This window comes from Pithys albifrons, chromosome 6, assembly GCF_047495875.1.
Source record: "Pithys albifrons albifrons isolate INPA30051 chromosome 6, PitAlb_v1, whole genome shotgun sequence".
NCBI lineage: Eukaryota > Metazoa > Chordata > Aves > Passeriformes > Thamnophilidae > Pithys > Pithys albifrons.
Window position 1 is genome coordinate 7357639 of NC_092463.1, and position 20290 is coordinate 7377928.

The 20290-nt window shown below is 43.0% G+C and overlaps 1 protein-coding gene across 4 annotated transcripts in view; it reads left to right on the top strand.

The window, feature by feature from the left end:
• SYNE2 (spectrin repeat containing nuclear envelope protein 2) overlaps positions 1-20290 on the top strand; it is a 181876-nt gene that overhangs the window by 6852 nt on the left and 154734 nt on the right. For 3 of the 4 annotated variants that reach the window (XM_071557344.1, XM_071557346.1, XM_071557347.1), the window contains exon 2: positions 11187-11302. In XM_071557344.1, coding sequence (XP_071413445.1) covers positions 11224-11302 — 79 coding nt within the window. In that variant the 5' untranslated portion in view covers positions 11187-11223. Of the gene's footprint in view, positions 1-848; positions 1000-11186; positions 11303-20290 lie in introns of those variants that run through there. The other variant, XM_071557345.1, reaches the window with a different exon arrangement.

A 20290-nucleotide genomic window follows, 5' to 3' on the forward strand; every position in this document is an offset into this window, starting at 1 on the left:
TGTCATTCTGCTTCATCAACCACTTGGACTGTAACAAGTGGTTTTACAGTTAGCAGGCTGACAGGTTTAGGGTTGTTTGGTGGGGTTTTTTAAGAGAAAAAAGTGTCTGATAGAGTGTTTGCAGCATTGTTTCTTACGCAGAACTGGGTGGGATGTTGCTGATGAAATACCTCTGGGATTAAAAAGCAGAGCTTGTTTTTGTAAGAGGGAATCAAGAGCAGAGATGGATTCATTTTGGAGAAGTGAAAAATGTGGATTTTCTTCCCAATTACATGCCCAGGGCACCTCAGGAATTCCTAAGGGGAAGGAAGCTGATATCTGTGCAATGTAGCATGAGCAAACACTGTTCCTGCAGAGCAGTTGTGCCTTACTAGTGCTGCAGGTGGCCTTGGAATGGCTTTACAGATAATGTTAGTAAGTGAAGGCATCGCCTTTGCAAAGCTTGGAGGTGACTTGGAACAAGTTTCTGCTTGGAAAAATTCTACAGAAAGCCAGTCCAGGAGTTTACTGTAGTGAAAGCCAGTGTGTGGATTGTGAGGAAATTGAAGCATATCCTGTTCCAAGGGCCTGCTCTGGTGATCACACGCCATCTCCCTGCTGGGGTTTCGTTCCGGACAGTGACTCCGAGAGGTGCGTCCCTGCAGACTGTGCAGGAACACGCCTCAGTGGGCTGGAGCTGGCTGGGGCAGGAGTTGTGGCTCGTGTCTTACCTCACCTGCTTTGCCTGGACCAGCCGAGGATGGGAGGGAGGGCACCTCTGCTTATGCAACACGTCCTCTGTTGCTTGACTGAACTTGTCTATAAGTAGCTTTTGTGTTAGTTATGCTGGTGCCTTTCAGCAAGGGAGATGCACGGGGCTTATGGGCATTCATCCTGGTTTGTCTCCGTTGTAAGAAATCCTGATTCTCAAAGAAAGCAGCCTGGATACTCTGTGATTGAGACTTGGATGAGGAGACTGGCATCCTGCATGTGCAGAAGGGGAATGAGTGCGTGACATGAGTAAGTCATGCTTTAGTCTAAGCTCTTTCTGATTCAGGATACTCAGCTTTGCAATTACATCTGTATTTTTTATTTCATTTTCTTATAGCAAGAATAGCTTATTCTAGCAGGTTACTATGTAACACCAAGTTCTTTCTCTTGGGCTATGTGCTGTTTGGTCCTTTCTGGCATCAGCACTGGTAGGAATAACAGTGTTTGGCCTGGTTTTCATTGCACACAAAAAGTTACTCTACAGGCTTGAAACTAATGCTATAAATCAGAGATTTAGGTTTGTGGCTTGGTCTTTTTTTTCCCCCTAAAGCAACTAATTCTTTAAAAGTCAAGGGAAAGACATTTTATTTGTCTGAAGTGGTAAAGGAAAGTGTTTTCCTTAGTGGAGAGGGTCCTGCACTGTCAGCGTGGGAGATGCCACTGTCAAGGGGCCTCTTTCATGTGTGAAAAACCAGCACAGGCTGTGCTTGTAGAAAGGCTGCTCTGCCCACAAACCTTGAAGTATGTGGGACAGCAGACATAAAACAAACAAACAAGACCCTGAGCAGCACTTTGAAGGGAATTTTCAGCTGGAAGAATTAAAGGGACATGAAAAACTTGCTCTTGGGAGAGGTGGCCCCTCCAAGACAGAGCAGAGGTGTGCTGGGGGAAGAGCAGTAGTTTGCATTGCTGTAGCCTCAGCTGGACATGCTTGGGAGAGAAGCTGATACATTCATAGCTCCCAGGATAGGACCTATCATTTAAATTGTAATTTGCCCTTCAAATTTGGCAAGCTTCATTTGTCTTTTGCTTGACAAATCTCTCCTTTGTGTTCTCCTTCTGCCCGTGTAAAACAGCGAGCACTGCTGGGGAGAGCTACTTGCAGTAGATTCCTTTTCTCTGCTATATTTAGTGATCAAAACATGTTCGTGATCTTTGCAGGAATACTGCCAAAGCAGATAGGTTTAGCATGAGACATGCCCTTTCTCTTTTGGCTCCCAAATCCATGTTGTGTTCCACTTTCCTCCCTTTCCCGACACCGTCAATGGCTCTGTCTTCTGGTCTGTTGTGCAAACATTGTGCTGCTGCTTCCAGGGATTTTGTTCAATTAGAGCAAGTCCCTGCTTCAGTGAAAACTCCTGTGTTGAGGTTGCCACTATCCCTAGCTTTCCTTTTTCTAAATTTCCTGAAAAAGCAGATTGCTGCTTTTCAGGAAGATCTTTCTGAACAGCCTCAAGATTTAATTGAGGCACTCCAGGCTTTTTATTACTTGGGCAAACTTCACTCAGGAGAATAATATTTGTTAACCATTGGACTTTCCTTTATTTGGGGAAAAAGGGAAATAGGAAGGTAGTGGAAAGGAAACATTTGTATCCCTTCAAAGGCAGAATGTTACTAGGAGCCTGATTGCTATTAATATCATGTCATTAATGCAAAGCAGGTATAATTATTATACATTGCTATTTTAAATACATTTAAATACCTTTACCATGTAAGGTGGCTCCAGTGTTAATGGTAAGCTGGCTGTGAGTCTCTATTAAAACACTAACCAAAGAATTTCAATTGCAATCCGGGGGAAGGAAAGAAACACTTGCAAATAAAAAGAACTTCTTGCAATGCCTCTTGCTTGGTTAAAACCGGCAGTGTTGTTGTCCAGTTCGTTCTAATCAGGCATGAGAGTTAAACTTGCTCTGGTTGCAGGCGATTTCCCTCCCCCTTCCCTTCGCAACTGTAAAGTCTGACTCAGGGCCAGGCAGCCCTAGGAAGGGCCATGACGAGCTCTTTGGATGGGAACTGCCCAGCTAAAGGTCAGAGGTCTGTCTGAGCCCTGCGGCGCCGGCCCTGCCGTGCCCACGCTGCTCCCTCTGCCAAAACGGGACCAGGCAGGGCATGGCCACTCAGAGCTGTGCGTGGCCCCAGACCTCACCTGAGCCCAGGTAGCTGGGGCAGGGGGTCAGGTGGGGATGTCTGCTGTGTGAACGTGGAGAAAGGCTTGTAGGAGGTGAAGTGACAGCAATTACCATCCTGTTGCCTGCTTTCCTAGTTAACCGAGTGCGTAGGAAGAGGTCGTGTTTATGCACTGGCTGTGCTTCCCAGGTAGGGCACAAATCTGGAGCCAGCCTGTGTTTCTCCTGTTGTTTTTATGATAACCCTTCCCCTCAGTCCCCTTATCTGTGGGAAGTGGCCTTGGGGCTGGGGTGGCTGCGCGGGGGGGAGGGAAACGAAGCAACCCCTGCTCTGGGAAAGCTTTCCCATTCTGGCCTCACAGCAGCTCATTGTACAAACAACATGGGGTTTTGCACATGCTTGGAGCCTCTGGACATTTCACAGGTAGACTTGGGCTGGGATGTGCTCATGGGCTGTGTGTTTTGGAGATGGAATTGCCACCCCAACCCTCGATTTTGGTGGAATCGTGAAGTCACTGTGATATTTTTGGCTTCCAGCAATGGACTCTGGGGTGATAGAAGGGCATGGCATCAGCTTCCTGAGCCTCCAGGCATTCACCCCGCTCCCTTTTTATATTAACAATTGATTTTGAGTCTTGAGCAGTTCTTGTTTTTATTAATAATGTGGAAAGTCTTGGAAACCAGTTGAAAACTGAATGTTTTCTGCAACTTTCCTAAGTATGCTTTGGTACTGCCTCTCCACTTGGGAACAGATAAATGTGAGATAGGCTTTTACTCCGAGGGCAAGTAATTGCATCGTGCACCTCTGTGGGTCAGACTGTGAGAACAAGGCTTAGCTCTGCTAATAAAAGCATTTCTCTGTGTGTGTTAACAGCAGCATGGAGGTGGTGCAGTTGTCAAACTGTGTAATTGTACCAGGATGACTGATATACTACCACCCCCCAAAAAGAAAGAAAAGATCAAGAAACTTTCCTAACTGTGTTTTTTAAATTGATTAACGCAATGAGAAGGTCCATTGTGCTTCTGTCACAGGAAGCATTACAGATGTGTAAGTCAAAGACAACCCAGCAAGTTTTGCTGGCCTAAAAAAGTGTTGTGACTTTTGTATACTCATATACTTGTCCTGGCAAGTTCTCAAAAACTATAAATAGATCCCTGGGAAGTCCCTGGATAACAAAAATGTACTGCTTCTGATTGTCATAAATAAACTAATAAGAGATGTCTTGGTCTTGCAGCCCTTATTCTTTGGAGAAGTCCTTACTTGTGCATATGATTCGAGACTGTCAGTTCCCATGAGACAACACTATTTCTGTGGCACTGGGATGCACCTTTATGTCCAGCTCTGAATCTCCTGGAGGTTTAATGCTCTCTGGGCTTGGTCTCTCGCAGATCTGTCTAACACTTCCTGGCTTGGTTCTATCTGAGCAGAGTTGTTCAGTCTTTTCCAAGCTTTTCTTTTTGATTCCTTCCTTTCCAGCTACTGATAGCACAGGAATACCCAAGGCCAGGCTTGTTTCAGCATCATCCCAGGCAGTGCAGAGTCTCTCTGATGCTACATGCACTAATACCACTTATTAGAGGACTGGCTGATACCCATCTGACTGCTGCTGGGTATTATGGAGGATCAGAAGGCTACAGCCTCTTTTCTGTATCACCTTCAAAGGGATGGAAACCTAATGGAAACACTTTCCTTCCTCCAGGGAAGAACAGAGAATATGTCATTATTGCTTCCTGGATAGCGGCAAATATTTTTTTTCTGCCAAACAGAAGTTGTCAGTTCCTTGAGTGGGGAAGTCAAGGTAGATCTGTCAATGCTGGTTCCTGATTTTTGCTTCCCGAGGATCTGGCTCTAAAGGGAAGGGGATCAGTATGTTTGCTGTGTGATCCCATTCCAGCTGTGTACTTGATACAGTCTGAGTTGTCCCACAAGAGCAGTGTTGGCAAGCACTTTAAATGTGGAAGGGATGAACTTCAGTCGGGAGAAGGGCCTTAAGAAAAAAGAATGTTTAAATGCAGAGATCTCAGAAAATGCATGATTTAAACAGACCTTTCTTCCCACCCATGACACTGGGTGAAAAAATGGTGAAACCCTTGTAAATGAAGTGTTGAGGGGAAAGCAGGACCATCAAACTGAAGTGCTGTGTGAACTTGTCAGACTTAACAGAGGTGTGAGTACATTGGAAGTGAGGGAAAAGGAAAATATTATAAAAAAGCAAAAACCAAGCCAGCTTGATGGGGTTTTCTATGATAATTTTTGAGTCATATTGTCCTGATTTGGATGCCAGCAATTTGCCTTTAGGGGAGGCTGTGGCAGACTTGCAGAAAGATAGTTTACCAAAAGAAGGTGGCTCAGTAGCACTTTGCAAGGCTCAAGACTGGAAGTTACTGCTGCTTTCTGAATGTAAAATAAACTGAAGTCTTTGTTAATAGCCAAAAAGGAAAGGGTCTTCAGTCCATCAGCATTGTGGAGCTCCACTTCCTTTGGACTGGTTCAGCAAAGATAAAAATCTGCCGTTCCTGTTCATGGTGTTGGCTCGGCTGAGTACATGAGTAATAATAATCTGTTGCTAGGAACAGACTTCAGTTTACATGGAGAGGCCTCTGTGGAGGGAAAGTCTCTGAGTCCCCGAGTGGGTCATAAATAATCAGTGGCACTTCAAAGGAGGAAGAATGAAAACAAGCGGTTGGAGATGCCATGCAAAGATGTCTGTAATTCCTATTGCAACACCAGTGGAGAACATGTAGGCAGCATAAGTGGGAAAACATGGGACTTGTCTGCAAAGGCAAAACCATTGAAGCCAGGATTTACTAACAGTGGGTTACAATACTCAAGTACTTTGAGCTGGGCTTTTTTGTAAGGTTTCTTCTGCTTTCAGCTTCAAGGAGTGCATAACTGAGTTAATTTCATGCCATATGATTTTTCAAGACTGGCTCATGGGGAGGGCCATGAGGGTACATCTGTGCAGGGACATGCAAGAGTTGCCTTTAAACTCTGGGGCTAAAAACACTCCGAACTGGAACATTATGAAAATCACACCAATTAATTTACCTTGCCTTCTAAATGCTGTGCATGCCTGTTCTGTACAAGTAACCCTAAATAATTATTGGAATACATTTTTTTTCTATTTGAGCTATGGTTACATACATTGTTTTGAAAATGTCAGTGGTTTCACAGAAAGGAGTGTACTGTGTAACTGCTGTTTTTTTCATACAGTGAAAACTTGCCATCTGTGGTACTTGGAACAGCTGAAAAACAAGGTTTGCTAACCACCCTGATGTGAACTAATGTTAAGGCTATGAAATCCTTTCTAATGAATCCTCTAAATCCATCTGAACCTATTTTTCCCCCCTTTCTTCTGAGACAAGAATGTCCTTATAAAGACTGTGCTTAAGAAGAGCATCTCTTAGGTCTCATTAGGACTTAAGCCTCACTGGAGACAAGGTATTTAAATCAGTGTTATCTATTATGATAATGCAATGTAAAGCCTGGGTATGATTATTTTTAGGTTAGTTCATTGAGATTTGCAGTCCTCTATCTGCTCTGAGGTTTCTCTTATCAATGTGCCTGTTTGTGTGTTAATATCCAGGACTTTTTTGCTTGCTAATTTCAGCTGAATTTGGGAAAGTAAGAAAAGTTCGAGTTGAACTGATATGATACAACTGGGCTGATATAATTTCCACCAATGTTTTTAGGTGCCCGTTGTGGAAGTAATGGAGGAGGTAAGGGAAGAAGGATTTGATTATGAGTGCCCTTATTGTGGGGATTTGAGTCTTATGATTGCCCTTATTTTGTTGACAGTTGAACCATTTGAGCTGCAGGTTGAGCCCGGGTGGCCAAGAATTTACTCCCTTGGAGAACACCATGGAAAGCTTTCCTCTTGAGGAGGACATTCCTAATGCACCTTTCTTGGGGGACTTCTCCTGTGTTGAAGGAAAGATGAGCTTGCACAAGAGCTCTGGTGCAATTCACATAAATTAATCCACAGGAAACAAATCCACTGGAAATAAGGTCCCAGTGTTCCTGCAACTGTCTGTGATACTTCACAGGTTATCCCAAGGTGTAAGCAGTTATTGCTTTCCTGTGTTAATGCTACTCAGCAGAGAGAGGGAAAGGCAAGGTCATTCTCTTCATCTTCCCTTTTATCCCTGCTGTTAAGGTGTCATTTGAAAGCACTTGATTTTGCACTAAGGGTGTATATATCTCCTGGTTGTCCAGCATTTCATGGAAGTGGAGTGTTTGGTTTAGCTCTGCAATTCATTGAGTTGCTATGAAACAAAATAACTGACTTAAATATGAAGTAGAAAGGATTATTGTTCCTACCACCTATGAAAAGCATTGCTGAGTTGTCTTACCCACAGCCTGATGGTTTTAGACTCTTCAAAGGCTGCAATGATATAGTTACACTTGATATGCTTTATTTGAATGAGATCTGGGGCAGGAAGGAGGACAAAGTGACTATCATATTGCCCCTGTATAATCCCTTCTCAGAAAATCTGTACCTTGTACATTTTAAAGATGACTAATCCTTACAGGTGTGTCCTCCAAGAGTGTGTGTGTGTTTGTGTGTGTCTCCCTTTCAAAGCACTTGTGGAGTCTTCTTTTGGGGCAGGGCAAAATGTGTGTGCTGTGTTGGATGGAGAATTGAGGGTTTCAGGGACTTGAAAGCTTTAGCATAAATTTACCTGGTATTAGCTGTGTACTTTCATAACCTCCACTGTGGATTTGTTGAGTGGATGTCTGTGTTTAAAAGAAAAAAGTTTCGAAATTCCCATCTTTTTGGAGAGGAGGCCATAAGTTGATTTTAAAAGAAAATAAGAGCATATCCCTTTCTCCCTTTATGTGTTCTATGATCATGTCCTGTAATTTAATTAATTTATAAATGAAGAAACTTAATTAAAGTTAATTCATGCTTTAGAGCTCAACATACTTTCTGCTTTGAAATGCTGCAAGTTTTATTAGTTTCATCTACTTTGATACTTAAGAGATCTGAGCTGAGATTGGGGTCCCACCACATGGAGTGCAGTACAAGCACATAAAAGGAGTCACTGTGTGCTCTGTGGTTGCTGTAGCTGCCAAGGGATGGGGACAGAGAAGAAATAATCACAGAAAAACTAAAAATATATTTTGTGTTGTTTATGGAACATCCACCTATGCTGTTCATGACTCTTGCATATTTTTAAAAAGTGGAATTTTAATGCCAGATCCTGCTCCCTTTCTCTGGTCTGTGTTCCCAGTGACTTTAGCATCATGCAAATTAGGTGAACATGACTTGGCTCTGCCTATCTCATCATTTCAAATTTGGATGCTTGAAACAGATATGTATGTTTGGGATATTTTATGCTGCTTTTTTGCCTTTAAAAGAAAATCCTTAAATAGCATTCAACTTAAAATAAAATTAAAAAAATGAGAATAAACATGTTAAGGAGGAAAAGGGCAAGTGTTGCCACTTACATTGAGAGTGTGTCCCAGAACCACAGGAACGTGCACATGTACATTGTTTTGGGGATGTCTTGCTTGTGGCTTATGCCAATGTGGCAATGATGGTGCTTCTAGTCCTGTCACTCCTCCTTTACATGGACACCCAATCTGAGTTATCACCTTAGGTCCAAATAGAGTCAGGCCCATTGATTTCACCTGCAGAAATTCACTGTTGCCCAGGATTTACTATTTCTTCAGTATCGCTGAAGGTCTGCCTTTCCACTTGACCCCTGGAAAACTCAGGGTGGAGGGAATGCAGCCGACTGTCCCTGTGTCCTGGCAGCAAAAAGCTGCAGATTCCATGACGATGGTGCTGGTTTGGATTTGGCTGACATGCTTCCCATTTGGGTTGTCATCACCTTCAATGTGGGGATCAAAAAGTCAAATTCAAGACTTAGTGATAACCAAAATTAAGGCCACCTGACATTTTGCATTTTCAGACTTGGTGTTTGTATTGCTTAATCTTGAGAGAAAAAAAGGAGTTTCCCAGGAAAGATTGTATCTCCTTGGGCATAGGCAGCACTGCTGGGTTCTTGCTCAGCCCTTGCCCAGTTCCTGCAAGAGCCCAGTATTTATCACAGAATCATAGAAGGCCAGGTTGGAAGGGACCTCAAGGATCATCTTCATGATAAAATCATGGTCCAGACAAGACAGCACAGCTTCTTGTTCAGCCAAATTGCAGCAGTGCCAGTGTTGGGGAATCCACCACTTCCCTGGACAGACTAATCCAGTGGCTGATTGTTTCCACTGTGAAAAATTTCCCTTTTCTGTCTTATTGAAATCTCCCCAGCAGGTATTTGCACCTGTTACCCCTCATCTTTTCATTGTGCCTCCTTGTAAAAAGGGAGTTTCCATCATCCCTGTAGCCATTCTTTAAACACTGGAACATGGTAATAAGGTCTCCCTTCAGCCTTCTTTTCACAAAGCTGAACAAAACCAGTTTTCTCAGCCTTTCCTCACAGTCTTTTGGTCATCTTTGTGGCTCTTCTCTCCGGTCTGTCTCTATAATTTTTTGTACATCCCAAACTGAACCCAGCATTCTGGATGTGGGCTGACAAGTGCTGATCAGAGAGGGATAATGACTTCTGTACCTCTGCTGGTGATGCCCTTGTTGATGCAGCCTGGCATCTTGTTGGCTTCCTTGGCTGTTGAGAAATCTTATTTCCATCGTAACCTCAGGGCTTGACTTGTTTTTTCATTTTGTGCCTGCCCAAAGGGCAAGTTGGTCCTTTTCCTCGTATTTTTGCTAGGCTAAGCAAGCCAAACTCTTGTAAAATATGTTTTTCTCTGATTATCTAATAATGTCTCACCTTTATCTGCCCCAGCTAGAACTCCACTTTCTTGAATCTGGTGCTTTAAGCTGTAGTTGTAAGTTAGTGGTGACTTGCAGAAGTGCTGGCACTCACTGCAGCACTTGGAATCAGTGCTTCATTTGTATGAGTTAATATCTGTTTCTGTGGAAAACCAGGGACTTTTTTCCCCCCTTATTCTTTCTGTGCCTCTGCTTGTCGTCAGTGGTGTCCCATAGTGGGGGGGTTGGACTAGATGGTTCCTTCCAAACCAAACTGCTCTGTGATTCTAAATGTGAGCAATAACCCCTGGTCTCACATGGGTGCTATAAATGTGAATTGATTGATGCTGGTGAAGTGTTCAGATGCCAGGGTGGTGAGTGCCATAGAAAGTCTTGTGAGGAACTCAATAATCCTGTCATCAGAGCAGCTCTTGGATAAAACACATTGTTCAGGGTGAGGAAAGCAAAATATTGAATAGCTCCTCATGAAATGCATGTGTTGTCCTTCCTGTGCAGAGAAGGAGGCAGGGAGTGAGGGAAAGTAGTATAGAGTGGAGTAAACAAAGGCTGCCTCATGATTCATGAGCACAAGGGAATGAATGTAAGAATTTCTCTGGCATTCTTTAATGTTCTATTTCCTGACTCATCTATTCACACCCTTTATTTTGACATATACTTGGTAGATGAGTTATTAATATATGATGTGGAAATCCTAGTAGTTCTGGTGAAAAGGTTACAGTTGTTTAGGTAACAAAGCTTCAGGATGAGCTCTTATTTAATTTTCAACTTAATTTCTTTTTGAGTTTGTTTAGCTTTTACATTCTTGATAAACATCAATGTGTATCTTAAACATGCAGTTTTTCCTACAGTGGCAAACTGAACAATACAGCTACTGCAGTACCAGTAACACTGTTTATTTTTAAAAAAAAGAGCAGGTAATTTTCTAAAGTTGCATTAGAGATTGGGGAAGAAGAAGAGGAATATTGAGGATTTGGAAAAGGAAATTCCTTCCTGCATGTTGAGGAGTAACAAAGGTATCAGACAGGGACAGCAGTTGCATTGATTCTCATATGATAACCACTGCCTTTGCATTTCACCCTAATCTCTGCAGAGGCTGCCTAAATTGTTTTCAGTCTGCAACAATTATGCAGGCAGGAAGGGAGATCTGAAAAGTGCAAAGATTAAAAAGATGAGGTTTGGCAGCTACAAGTCTGCAGAAGGCACTGTGAGCCTTTGTCACTTTGGCTTTCTCAAAGAAAGCAACTGTGTTTGAATTCTCCTAATCCTCGTGCTGTTGTTTTCATGGCCAGACCCTCTGGGATCCATGGTTTGTGTTGGCCACCATTAAAAAAGAGTCTAAGGACCAATGTTTGGATTCCTGCCATAGGAAGAGTTGCTTTGTTCTGTATAGATGAAGGAAACAGCTGACCAGAGAAAGAAAACCCAAACCAAAATAGATGTCTTGGTACCACATCATCATTGAGCATCATCAATTTTCATGTAACACTGTACTGATTTTCATTTTTTTATATAATTTCAGTGTGGAAATTGATTAAAGAATCTTCATAGAATTCAATATGGCATCAAAACAGTCATCTGCCTCAACAGAGGAGCAGGCTTCCTCTGAAATAGATGATCTCCATCTATCGCTGCAAGGTAAGTGACTGCCGTTTTCTGTGCCTTTTTAATTTAGATTTTTGTCAAAGATCTGTGACCATGTGTCCACGTTGAAGAGAGTTCTGAGAAACCTGTATAAACTCATGTTATGATGGGTGTAGTTAGTTCGTGTTGGTGCTTCTTTGCAGAGGTTTCTGTGTTTCATGAGAGACTCTTCAGCAGTGAAATGAAAGATAACAGCTCTCATAGTACTTGCTTGGGGTATTTTCAGATCTTGTTGCCTTTTTTGGCACAGGTGCGTTCATTGGTTCTTGTATTTTGTTACTTGGAATACTTGTTGCTGTAAACCTTTTTCAAAGGAACCACCACCAGTTAAGCCATTTCTTTAGTTTCCTTATTTTCAGTCTGCTGACAATTAGCTGTTTGTATTAAGCTGTCTTAATGAGGCTGGTAAGTACAATAGTATTTTATTTTATTTGTTTTTCTCGTTTTACTGCTATATCCTCTGCAAGTGGACAGAATGTTTGTGGCTTCTAAATAAATTTCTTATAGGTTAGAATCTTTCATCCTTACTTGCTATGAGTTAGAACTCATTAAGGAAATCCTCACTGGCTGATTTTCAGTCGTTCCAGTTTCATGGTGTCTACCTGGACAGTTGTGGGTGTGTCCAAGCTGGCCTCTCAGACAGGCCTTTTGGGTTTGTCTTAATCACATGTTGAATTTCCTTCTATAAAAATTTTCTGGGAAGGTTGACTTTCCTCTGAACATATTTATGGAGGCCTATGGAGAAGGCTAGCCCAGTCAGTGGAGGACTAGCGCTTCTGGAAAGCAGGTTTTTCATGTCTAGAGCCTGGTTATTCTACAATAGATGGGCTAACTCATGTTTCCACAGAGATATTTCCTCTTAAGTCACTTGCAGTGAAATTTCTATAGTGCTTAGGTGAGAGAAAATATGTTTAAAACAGATGGTGCAAAAGAATATTCTGCCAAGTCACTTCTGCAATTTGCACTAACGTTGTCACTGGAGCCATGTGTTGTGACAAGTGAGTGTTATCAGTGGGCTAAAGCCAAGCGTCTTTAAGGGTGGATTTTCTTCCATTTTGCTTCAGTATTACTTTTTCAGGAGAACAAGCAAAAACTTGTAGCAGACAGGAGCTGGTGTGACTGCTGCAGCGAGCCCAGCCTGTCAGACACACATTTGTTGTGCCAGTCAAACTCAGCCTTTGGTGGAGAGACTGTTGTCGGGAAACAGATTTGGAAAATACTCTGTAGCTTTAAGGCAGAATTAAAGTTATGTGCAATTTTGAAATTCACGTTTTTTTCTGAAAAGTTGAACTGGTGTTTGTTTTGAATAACAGTTGAGTTTTTTGGTCAATATCTCACTGAAGGAGCCCTGCTTAGTAAAATTGAAATGACTGTATTCCTTTGCTGTCATAATTTGAGCTCCTTGATTATGCTGAAATGAACATGCTGCAAATCTGGGGCCAAGATGTCTGTGCCTGGCTGTTGTAAAACACCCAGGGACATCCCTCAGAAATGACAGAAGGAATTTTTGTGATGATCAGAGATAAAACAAATAGTACTGACACGTTATGTGTGTGGAGCTGTGGCTCTGCAGCATCTGCTCGGGGTCAAAGAGGCAAATGGCAATACAGCTGTGAGGCAGCACCACAGACACTCTCTAATATGATGTGTAGGAACCATTAGTAGCTCTGCTTATAGATCTGTGGTAGCAAAAGTCAACTAAGAATAATGGGGTCGCTCAAGGAAACAGGTTTTTCCATTAATAGGAATCTTGGGATGAGATTTGCAAAGCAGTCAGAGATTTTCGAGTGCTTTAAATTTTCAGGTTCACCTGGAGACGTTTTATAGAAATCTTGGATTCAAGGAGCAGCTGCTTGTACCTGTCAGAAAAGCAGCTTACATTTTGTGTGGCTGAAGTTGGATGTGAAACTTACGATCTGCTTTTTAAATTGCTAGGATATGGCTTCAAAGAATATGTCCAGCATTGTATAATGGTGTAACAGGAGACATACACAAATAGGGGAAAAAGCAGGAGTGAGATCTAGTCTGGATGTAGCCTATATCTTGCTCATATTTTAATCTACTTTTAAATTCTTTGTTATCCAATCTTCCACTTTTCCTGAAAGGCGTCCACTGGGGATAGAGCACTTGTCTAGTCTGGTTAATTAGGACAAGATCAACTTAATGTGTAAATTTGACTGGTCATATAACTCTGTGAAGTTAATGCCTAAAAAATGTAACAAAATGGTTAGCTTTGTTTTGTTTGTTTGTTTTACCTTCACCACCACCTATGTTATTTTAAGTATGTTTGACTGTGATTTTAGTTACAGTCCTTTGCGAGGAGAGCACTTTTGGGAAGAAAAAGGAGGAAAGGGGAAAACCAACCTCCTTTAAGTAATTAGTGAAGAGGTTACTACTTAGTAGCTCTAATTATTATGAAATTCCTGTTAATTTATTGCTGATGGCTTAATAGTATAAAAACTTGATTTAGTGGAATTTCTGTTAGTGTATTTTTAGGTAGAAGAGTGTTAAAGGGTGAACATTCACTTTGCTTTATAGTGTTGGACCTAGAAAATGCCATAAAAATGCACTGGAAAAAAAAAGATAGAAATCTAACTTTGTTCTCAGTGCATCTTTCTTGTCAGCTAATTGTTTTATGGAGATTTAATGAAACTTGAAAAACACAAAGAAAATGGGTAAAGAAATGAAAGCAATATATTTTCTAATGGTCCCATCTCCAGATATTTTCAAGTGATTAAGCTAGTCACAAAATCACAAGGCTGAATTAAAAAGCTGGGCAAATATAAAACCTTATATATGTATCTTTTCAGATTTGTGTGTTGCTCTTTAACCTTTACCAGATGAGAGAGTAATAGTTACCCCTTCCCTCTCTGCCAAGAAAATGGAAATTGCTATGAAAATGCATGATGGCAGCACTTGAGAGGCTTCTTTTATTTTCCTTTTTCCTTTCCTCTGTCCTGGATATTATAATAAAATTAAATAAGATTAAGATCAACTTTATCTGTGCCCTTTCCTTTAGCATCTTTCTTCTTTCTCCCAGTTTTCTGATGCATCACAACTTGAGAAGGGCTGCAAAGCTGCTTGTGTCCTTACACAGCCATGTAAAAATGTAGGTGAAAAGTCTGGAGCTGGATCTGTTATGGATATATCCAATGAGGGAATACTAAAGAGAAGAGTTTCTCTTGCCAGACAGGCTGCAAGCGTTTTGGTGAGCAGAGGGTGCTTGCCAGGGAGATGCTCCGTTGTGCCACAGACCATCTGTGAGAACTAAAGTCACTTTTGGCACAGGAGGGGGCAGGCAGGAGCTCAGGGTTTGGCTGTCAGTGAGATGGGAGGAATAGAGCAGGATCCCTGTCCTGTGTCTCCTCCTCCCGTATTTCCCTCCCAGCGCTGCATTATGGGCTGGCCCCAGAGAGGGTCCAGCCTGGTGCTCAGACTGAAGAGGCACAGTCAACATCCCCAGCTGTTTTGGGCTGCTTGAGATGCGGAGGTAGGTCATCTCCTTAGTCAGAGAAGGGCTCCATGGCAGCTTTGAGAGCTGTTGGAGATGGAACTGCTCTTTGGGGATGAGCAGGAGTGTGAGGTTGCAGCGGGGGGAATGTGCAGCTGCTCACGGATGGATGGCTACAGCAGAGACTGAACAGGGTTTGTGGCACTCTGAAGCAGGATTACTTTTTGCTTTCAGAATGTAAATGTCTTTACCTGTGGGATGATCCAACCTCCACTTTTCCTCTGAGGCACAAATCGTTCCTCTGTCTTCCCTCCATGTGTGACACTTCCCACCAAGCCTGTGCAGGACTCTTTTCCCTTTTCTTTTCATGCTTGCTGAGCTAATTCAAACACAAGAGAGTGTGTTTTAGATGTTGGAGTTTGGGGCATATACTTATTCTTTCACTGTTTAATTAACTGCAGGGGTCCTAATTTCTGGCTCCATTTACTAATCTCTGTGTGTGTGTGTTACTGTTGGTTACTGTTACTCAAAGGATGATCATATAGGAATGTGGCTGCTAAAACTGAAGAGAGTTTTTTAAGAGTTTAATGATATAAGTGAGTGGTGCTATTTTCATGCAGATATGTCTAATCTTTTATGCAATGTTTCTCTTCAAGTGAAATTGAAGATACAGAGATGTGTATGGATAGATTTTGTTGTGCAGCTTGTAGTAGATTGTACTCATCTCTGAGCAAAGGGGGATTTCTTTTCGACACCCTCTAATTTCATTGAAGTCAGGTAAACTAATTCTTACCCTCCTTTTTTTTGTTCTGTGTGTCTCATCTGTTGAGGCCATTATTACAGCTATGGGGTTTTCTCTCTTTAACCATAATGATCAAAAAAGTCCATTAAATGTTTATTGTGATTTTTCAAGGCTGACCTTTACAGATTGAAAAGCTCCCGTAGGAGCTGCATGGGAATTTGTGCCAGGTTTGTGCTGCCCAGGAGAGGGGCTGGTCTGCCGTTCCCAAACTACTCAGCTCTGTGGCATGTGATGGGGCTGATGGCACTGGGGAGACCACTGACACATGACACTGCCTTAAAAAAAATCAGTCATGAGTATTTTTATCCCTTTCACACACCTAATAGAAAAAATATATTGTATGGTCACATAAATGTGTTCCCCTGTTAGATAAATTTCAATTTTTTAAAGGCATTGCTGGGTGCATAACTGGGTAAAAACTGGTTAAAAGGAGCCTAAGAAGTGGATGACTTCTGAGGCACCTTCGAAGGGCACTGGAGGCCACTACATTCAGATCTCTGGGGATTTTCTTTAAAATATTAGAAAAGCCACTTAAGCCCTTAGTCTGTTGATATCTAAATGATGTGACTTAATACCTTTAAGAATCTAACCTACAATGTCTGTCTGTGCCCCCAGTACTGCAATGCCTCACTTCATGGGCTGTTGTGGAGTAAAGATGGTGGTGATTCAGAGCAGAGCTGCTCCAGCATCCTGGCAATAAGAACAGCAAAAGGGTTAAAGAAAGCCAGGAGGGCAACTCTTCGTATGAACATGCAGCACTTTTGATAAATTGGAGAATTTGCTTTCAAAAGGAAAAGGAATTTGAAAGGAATAGTGTAGAAAGGAAAGTTTCCACTTGATGCACAGATGTAGTAATAGTAATTTAGTTAATATTTATACAATATTTGAATTTGAAAGGACCCATTCCTGTAGAAATATTTTCATCATGAAATCATCATATTTTCATCATGAAATATTTTCATTGAGCTTTGGATAAACTTCTCAAACTCTGCAAAGAATACTTGTTTTTTTAGTGGCTTAACATGATGCTGTTGAACATAAATGCTGGAAATAACTCTTTTCCTTGTGCTTTCCTGTCTGCAGAAAATGAAAGTGGGGCTGGGTGGAAGGCAAGGAACTCTACAAAGGGCTCAGGAAATAATTTCTCACCCTTTCCATGGGCTGGTAGTTCTGATCATTTACTGAGTGTACCTGCTTGCTCTGTTAGCTCATGCCGGTAGTGCTGTCCTGAAGGAGCTCTCCCAGTTATCCCTGCAGACCAGGCTTCAGTTCATTTTTCTGAGGTGTCAGGGTGCGTCAAAAAGGTTATTTTGGATGTAACTTAAATGCTCTAAGAAAGTGCTGTGGCTGTCTGTGGGCATTGAGGGTAGAGTTAGTCCAACACAACCATTCTTCCCTGCACACAGTAGTAGATACACTGAGTGGTGAACACCAGCTCTTCCCTGCTGATCTGTTCCTGATGAGCTCCCCTGATGCTGTTGGAGATGTAGCCTCAGCTGACCCCAGTGGTGAAAGGAAAATATAAAAATATTGTACACGAGAGGTAATTCCTTCTGGTGAAACAGAGTTGGGAAGATGACAGAAAGGCTTGTGCTCATTAAATTCCAGTGATTTCTTAAATTTTTTGTTGGTTTGTTTTTGGAGGTTTTTTTTAAGAAAAAAGCCACATAGTTGTAAGTTGTTCACTGCCAGTGATACACCAGTCCTTGTGATGGAAGGAAACCTCTTTGGTGACAGTGTTTGATGAGTGTGGACAGATGAGCTACATCTGTTCTGTCACAATTAGCTTCCCCCAGCTTTCTGCCGAGGGAGAAGACGGTGTTTTCCTTGAAGCTCCCATTCTCCCACTGCAGGAAGGGAGGCACAAAGGGCAGCAGAGGAGACAAGACTAATTTTAAGTCTTTCCTTTCTGTATCACGGTTAAAGGAAGGCTGAGAGTAACAACAGTGACTGGCAGTGCTTCTGCTCTTCTTCTCCTCCTCCTGAGAGAGTTCAGCACTGATGTGATCCCTGCCATGTCCCTGTGCTCTTAATGATCAGTCTGGTTTGTACCACTTGTTGATGGCTCATTACTGAATAAAACAGGCATTGTCCAGCAGTGTGTATTGATTTTTGGGTAGCCTACGTGACACGTTGCTTGTATGTGGTATTCCTCCCTAAAGAGTTGTTAACTTGGGGTGAAATGTGATAGATTTTGGTGTTTTCAGATAAGTGGGTTCTTATTTTGTTCTCTCGGATCTAGTTTTATGTTGGTGAGTTTTGACCCAAAATAAAGGAATGATCAGAGGTTTTTTTGATAGCTTTTCTATTCTGGGTCAGTGACATTTTGAAAACTAGGGCAAGAGGAAACCAAGGTCACTTAGAGTCCTACGAAAAGGCCTAACAAAGAATCCATTCACCCTCACAAAATAAAAATCTGTATTAATTAACCACGTGGTAGAGATAAGAATTGGAGAGCTTGATTAAATCATTAGCGCCTCTGAGCAGTAGTGTTGGAGGGGAGCTGGGAGGGAAACACACTCAGCCTGAAAATTGCAATAGGACTGCCTGCCATGGTGCCAGAAGCACATCTGTATCAAGCTGTGTGTGCTGTGGCCTGCCTGGAAACAGGGACTGCTGCACTACAGGCTGGGGAAATACTGGCAAGCGTGGGGTTTTGTTATTAATTCAGGAGGAGAGCCTATTATTGTTATTATTTATTTGGGCAGGAAAATAAGGCACACTGCAGCTGAGGCAGCAGCTGCTTGGAAGGCAGCTGGTGGATTGCATTAGGCAGTGGCTGTAGTCATTGTAGTGAAGGGTTTAAAGTGTTCTTAGGTGTGTGCAGTGAAGTAACTGCCTTGTACTTTCACCAGGTGAGACACTTGCCCATGTGAATCAACACTTGCAGTATCTGGCCCATATTGCACAATGAACATGTTGATATTGATGTCAACCAAAACAAGACCAAGTACCTCATCCTAACCATCTTTCTGTATCTGGCCCCAAATGCAAGTTTGCCAGATCAGGAGCAGTAGTGTGTGTTTGGCAAGAGCTGCAGCTGCAAGAGTCACTGGCGTCAGGCACAGAGTCAGTGTTTGCCTTCTGTCCCCTTCTCAAGTGCCAGAGCAATGCCAGCCTTGCCTGGCTGATAAAAATTGAGCACAGCTACTCAATAATTGCTTGTTGAGTAATTGGAATGGCTCCCACATGGTGTTTAACTAAAGGGTGTGGTTGGGTCCTGTGCTAACATGTAGCCAGTATCTCCATGCTATTTTTGTCCTCTGCGTGAGCCTTGAGGTGTTGTTTGGTCTGTGTGGCATGTTGGCACTTACTTTCTGTTCCCCGAACAACACACGATTTTGTTATTGCATTTTTGTCTGCATCTTTCAGATTGCCCTTATCTTGCTGTTCAGCATGACCTCTGTGATGCTTATAAAGCATTGCAAACCAGTGCAGTAGGCGGGTGAAATGGGCTGCTTTGTGCTCCAACAGGATTGGAGAGTAGGGCTGTTGAAAGGCACCTTAGCTCCGGGATGCAAAGCGGTCCCTGATGCACATCATGTCTCAGTGTTTTTGTTGCCACTCGCCCTCCCAGTGAAGCTGGAGGAGGCCCATGGGGTTGGGAGCAGAAGGCTGGGTTATCCTCAAGAGAATTGCTGTGCTGCATGAGCTGATGAAGCTCCTTCCGGCCATCTTGGATGATGAAACGACAGCCACGACTGAGCTTTGTGTTTGTGAATTCCTAGAGTGTAGTAAAGTGTGGGACATTTTCCTCATGAGTAGCGTTTTCATTTTCATGCCCAGAGCAGCCAACATTTTCTTTTTCCCCAAGGGCTTGGTATTTTTGGTATCCTTCATCCTGCTCAGCCTACCAAAACATACATATCTACTCTGAGTAGACTTACACTCGCCTTATAATGTCAAACTTGCATTCAGTTAATCCTTTGTGCCAGAGCACGCCTTCAGAGGCAGAGAAGATGGTCTGCTCCCACCCTGTCTCCCAGATTTGTTTCTCTGTGCAAGCCAATGACCTGGTTGGTGCCCAGATGCCTCTCCCATGCAATAGGAGGATTTATCCTGGCTGGGAAGTGGGCGGTGAGTACCCCCCAGTGCCTTGCCCACTGCATCCCTCCATGGGCCATGCACACTGGGGGAGCACCCACAGCCCCCAAGGGAGCTGCCTTGAAGCCATGGGGCAGAACATGCACAGACCTCTCTTGTGCTCCCACCAGGGCCCTGAACCAGCATCCCCTGGTCCCTCTGCCTCCCTGCACATGGGAGCTCCAAGCCCCTCTGTTGCCATGACCCTCTGCTCCAGCTGCCTCACACAGCCCCTCTGGCAGCCAAACCATCAGCTCTGCTAACTGTGTAGTCTTCCCCTCCTCAACTAATAGTCCATGGGATGTGCTTTGTAAAACCTGGGCTATTAACAACCAGTGCAGCCTTTTGGGAGTTCATTCCAGTGGAGAAGGCAGGGATGGCCACCTTCCTGCAGCTGCAGACAGGCCCCTTGAGGGGATGCTGCCGCTTTTTGACCTGTTTTTGGGAAGCTTGCCCCAACATTTGCAGTCAAGGCTGTTGTGGAAAGGGAGAGAAGAAGCCTTTGGAAAGGCTGCTGGTGGCATGGGAGTTTGTAATCTCAGGGGCCAGCACCTCTAGCTTTCACCTCAGACTTGGCTGCAGACATCCAGCCCCTAGGGATGTGTGGAGGGTTTTCGTGGTGTGTCTTGGGAATGGGCTGGGGTTT